Source organism: Cynara cardunculus, unplaced genomic scaffold (assembly GCF_001531365.2).
Source record: "Cynara cardunculus var. scolymus isolate 2C unplaced genomic scaffold, CcrdV1 Un_Scaffold_2727, whole genome shotgun sequence".
NCBI classification, from domain to species: domain Eukaryota; kingdom Viridiplantae; phylum Streptophyta; class Magnoliopsida; order Asterales; family Asteraceae; genus Cynara; species Cynara cardunculus.
Window position 1 is genome coordinate 29,098 of NW_020201197.1, and position 4,727 is coordinate 33,824.

Consider the following 4,727-nt stretch of genomic DNA (forward strand, 5'->3'; position numbering starts at 1 on the left):
CTCCTCTATATATATATATATATATATATATATAACGGGTACGGGACGGGGAGTACCATACCCATCCCCTCAAACCGATGGGCAATTAATGATCGTTGACAAGACGGTTGAGATATATCTCCAATGTTTCATTCACGGGGTTCCCCACTAATGGGTGCAATGGCTGCCATGGGCCAAGTTCTGCCATAACACGGCATATCACACCTCAATCAAATGCACACCATTTAAGGCGTCGCATGGCCGTGATTGACCCCGTTTGGTGAGGATTGAACAAGGCAGCCCTGGGGTCTCTACCTTGGAAGAAAGGCTGCTGGAAAGGGATGCGATATTGGATGAATTACGTGCCCAGCTATTACAAGCTCAACGGCGGATGAAATTCATGGAGGATAAGACACACAGGGCTGATGATTGGGTGTATCTGAAACTCCAGCCTTATCGACATAAATCATTGGCTGGGAGACCATTTCAGAAGCTTGCTGCATGTTATTATGGACTGTTAAAGATCATACAACGTATCGGGGAAGTTGCCTACAAGCTTCAGCTTCCTGAATCAGCCGGTATTCACTAAGTGTTCCATGTGTCTAAGCTCAAGAAAGGTATTGGAGAACAGCAGACTTTCGTCTCCTTACCCCCACAAATGGCTGAAGAATTGGAACCGGAAGTGGAGCCGGGAAACTTGCTTGGATCAACTCTAAAGAATTGGCTAGGTGGCAACGTATGGAGGTTTTGATCAAGTGGAAGGGACTTCAAGATTTTGAAGCCATATGAAAGGATTTTGCAACCATCCAACAAGTTTTTCCTCATTCCCACCTTGAGGACAAGGTGGATGTCTGGGAATGGGGCAATGTTAAATATCCCCCAATATGTTTCACGTATAATAGAAGAAATGGTCCACGTAAACTCAAGGAGGAGGGACCTCAAGGAATGAAAATATAGCATCATCAGATGGTTAGCAAATCTGTTATTGAGGGCAGTTTGGGGAATTTGTTTTATGCTTTGGGGTGAGAGCTTGGCCATAAATAAGAGAGGGAGTAGTGGGATTAACCATGCAGATATTTGGTCACTCTTGTAATAGGAGAGTCTAGCCTCTCGAATTGCTAACTTTCCTTTCCTTTTGTTGCTCAATAATTTCCAACCCTGATGAATTTATCCCCAGATTTTTTTTTCATTGATAGACTTGATTTATAACATCCTCCTTGAGACATTGAGGAAAATCTGGTGGTTTATTCATTAAAAAATCTGATCTGTACGTGCTTATAAGCATTGTTATATACATATTATTTTTTAGCGGCTTAACCATCTGCCTTGATACTTGTTCCGTTCATGAGGGTCAGCTATAACAATCTTTCAATAATTGCACTTTTATGCTTCCATCTTTCACTGCACCTTGCTCATATTCATGCTTCACTTGATAACCTGCTTGGAAGTTATGAGGCATCAAGATTCCGAATGCAACCAGTGCTTCTAACAATCGTAGATGAACACTTGTGCTCAAGCTGGTTGAAAAGTTTCCTTGTATCTATCTGTTTATTTCCTGGTATTTATAATCAACTATGAAATATCAAGTTATTTATCCTAGAAGTCTGAGTATGCTTGAGCTGCACGAGTAGTTAGTATGTGCTGTTGATAATTCATTATGGATTTAGTCGTCATTTTTAATTCTGCAGGTACGTTTGCATCTTCTTACAGCAGTAATGAAATGTTTTTTCAGAAGACCACCAGAGACTCAAAAAGCCTTGGGTGCTGCTTTAGCTGCCGGGCTTGCTGATATGCATCAGGTTGAAATTCTGTGCTATCATAGGATTGTAGAAACTTCAAATTGTAGTATTTACTAGTTGCTTTTGAAGACTATTTAAACCTCCAATTTTAATGCAGGATGTCCATGATAGAGCCTTATTTTACTACAGGCTTTTGCAACACAGTGTATCTGTAGCAAATAGTGTGGTCAATCCTACTAAGCAAGCTGTTTCGGTCTTTGCCGATATTCAAAGCAGTGAGATCAAAGATCGTATTTTTGATGAGTTTAACAGCCTCTCTGTCCTATACCAGAAGGTACCTTAGTTTGCGTCATTTTCTGCAGTAAATTGCATGAAGGCTCCTTGATAGCTGCAGACTATTGAAGATTGCTTTAAATGAATCGGTTTCTTTCTTAAGTTCGGGGCTAAGCATCTTATGTAATTATCGGCTATTAAGCAGCAACAAAACTGCTGTGGAGGACATTAAGGGGATTTTAATTTGATTAGCAACTTTTCTGCGCAAGTGCCCTTTGGCTTAATGGTTTCAATGGATTTCTACAACCCTTAGGTTGCGAGTACAATTCTCTTTAGAGACACGAGTATAACATTATTTCAATTTCAATTTCAATTTCATATTCATATTCATATTTTAATCTCGAAATAACATGTTAATCAGTCTCTTGAAGTTCCCTAATGGAATTGTACATATCAAACCTTGACAAGTCCTCTTTTTTGTGCATGCTTCTTATTGTAATCTTAAGACTTGCAAGTTCACATAATCTGTTGAATGTGTAACAAGCAAAAGTAGCTGTAGGTTTATTGCTGCTATAACAAATAGATATTATTATATTATGACTGGAAGCATAGCGTGTCCACTTAAGTGCCTGCTTGAAATCCTTCAAAGCAATGACTTATTTTATTTGTGATTTAATTCATGTAACTGTGGCTTCAATATTGGTTGAGCTAGTTGTCAATATTAACTTAATTCTCTTTTTCCTCCAAGAAAAACAAAAGAAATCTAATGGAAGGGAAGCTTTTCAATGTTGATGCACATTACTGGTGACGTCCCTTGCAACAACAATAGTATTGTATTTCAAGCCAGCTCTGTTCACTTCATAGATAGTACATATAGCTTAGGGTTCCTCTCCTCCCATGCTCTCCTTTTCATGTCTGATGTAGTATTGTCATACTACAGCAATTTTTGTTGACAAATTTAAAGATGAAGCCATTCCACTCATGGCCAGTGGTCTGGAATGGAACCCCTAGGATCCATCATGGTACTTGTTCATGTGTGAGTCCCAATGGCCCACACTTACACTCCATATTAATTTACTCTTAAACCAGGCTACACCTGACCGTCATGTTTAGTCTACAAAGCTCTCATCAGGAAAGTATAAAACTAAATCAACATATAAGATGTCGGTGCCACAGGTTATATCTTAGTTACAAACCAGTAATTTAGGGTCAAAATATATCTTCAACCAAGTACAAGTTTGTTTTAACATTGAAACTTTTTCGCAACATATGAGCAAGAAAACCATGTTATCTTGAATTGTATGTATATAAGCCTACTAGAAGAAAAGAGCATGTGCCATCTCCTTTTTGTATTGCTTTCTTCTGGTTCTGTACCTCTATTTTCCAGTAATTAAAATAGTGAATATTGGATCCATGTTTTTGGGATTTATTGGTCTGTAGAAATCACTTGGTCTGCTTAAATTATTGATCCCCTCCTCGTTTCTGTATATGCTAAGCATGCACACGTGAAGTATTACCAAAGCTAACCGTTAGCTTAAATTGGTGCAGCCTTCTTACATGTTCACAGATAAAGAACATCAAGGACCATTTGCCTTTTCAGAAGAGCTTGGGAATTTGTCTATTGGTTCAGAACCTGCAGATGACATCCTTCCTGCGCAAAGGGTTGAGGCGAATGATGAGGATCTGCTTTTGACTACCACAGAGAAAGAAGAAAGTAGGGCCCATGGCAATAACGATTCTGCATATAATGCACCTGCATATGACAGTTCTTTATCCCAGTTAGCCGTCTCGCAAACTGAAGGAGAGCTTGTATCCTTGGATCAAACAGTACCAGCAGACGCTCCACAAGCTAGCTCAGCCATTGATGACCTATTTGGTCTAGGATTGTCTATTGCACCTAGTCCTGCTCCCTCCACTCCATTGAAGCTAAATTCGAAAGCTGTGCTTGATCCAAGCACTTTCCAGCAGAAATGGCGCCAACTTCCAGTTTCAATATCACAGGTTCTCATTCTATTATATTTGTCCTGCATTTTGTATGCTTTGACTTTGTTACAATAATTTTGAGATGAAAAGGATCTCTTATTTGGAAGAAAGTTGTTGCTAGGTTGTTTAGATTTTACTCCAGTTATCCAAAGGTTCATTCATTTTCTATCAATTTTGTTTTCTATGCCAGGAGGATAACAGTTCTGAATAGGACATGATTTTTGGAAATCGCCATAGCTACTACCTCTATATTAAAATAAATGCAACATTTGACTTGACAATTGGTACATTTTTTAAGATTGTTTTGAGAACCAAATGAGATGAATCCAATATATTGCGCACAATGGTAGGAATATTTTTTGGGCAAGGGGAGTAGGGTGTATGCAGACCTTGTCTCCACCCAAGGTCAGAGAGGTTGTTTTCGTGGAGACCCCCAACTTACAAAACAAAAACAAAAGAACGAGGCAGGTGAGGAAAGTAGTGTAGTTCATAGAAGTGTGCACAAACACACAACAGGTATAGTGAACAAAAAGGAAACATGGACAAAAGATAAAAACAAACAAGGAAGCTAAACACTGTACTTACAACTACCAAAGCTGGAAGAACCAAGACCGATATACAGTAAAAACCAAGACCAGTAACATAAGTGTCACCATCCACCTTCTCCAAACTCCCTTCTTTCGTCCATGTTAGCTACAGGTCCCCCACATAGTCCGCTCATATCAAAGATCATGTCCACGGAAGTATTTAAGC

General features: G+C 39.1%; 1 protein-coding gene across 2 annotated transcripts in view; it reads left to right on the forward strand.

Annotated features, from left to right (window-relative positions):
• The window catches only part of LOC112503238 (beta-adaptin-like protein A), a 14,861-nt gene extending 10,801 nt beyond the window's left edge, over window positions 1-4,060 (forward strand). For both annotated transcript variants that reach the window (XM_025107296.1, XM_025107297.1), the window contains 3 exons: window positions 1,668-1,778; window positions 1,876-2,052; window positions 3,540-4,060. In XM_025107296.1, the coding sequence (XP_024963064.1) occupies window positions 1,668-1,778; window positions 1,876-2,052; window positions 3,540-4,049 (798 nt within the window). In that variant the 3' untranslated portion in view covers window positions 4,050-4,060. The remainder of the gene's footprint in view (window positions 1-1,667; window positions 1,779-1,875; window positions 2,053-3,539) is intronic.
• The last annotated feature ends 667 nt before the right edge of the window (window positions 4,061-4,727 follow it).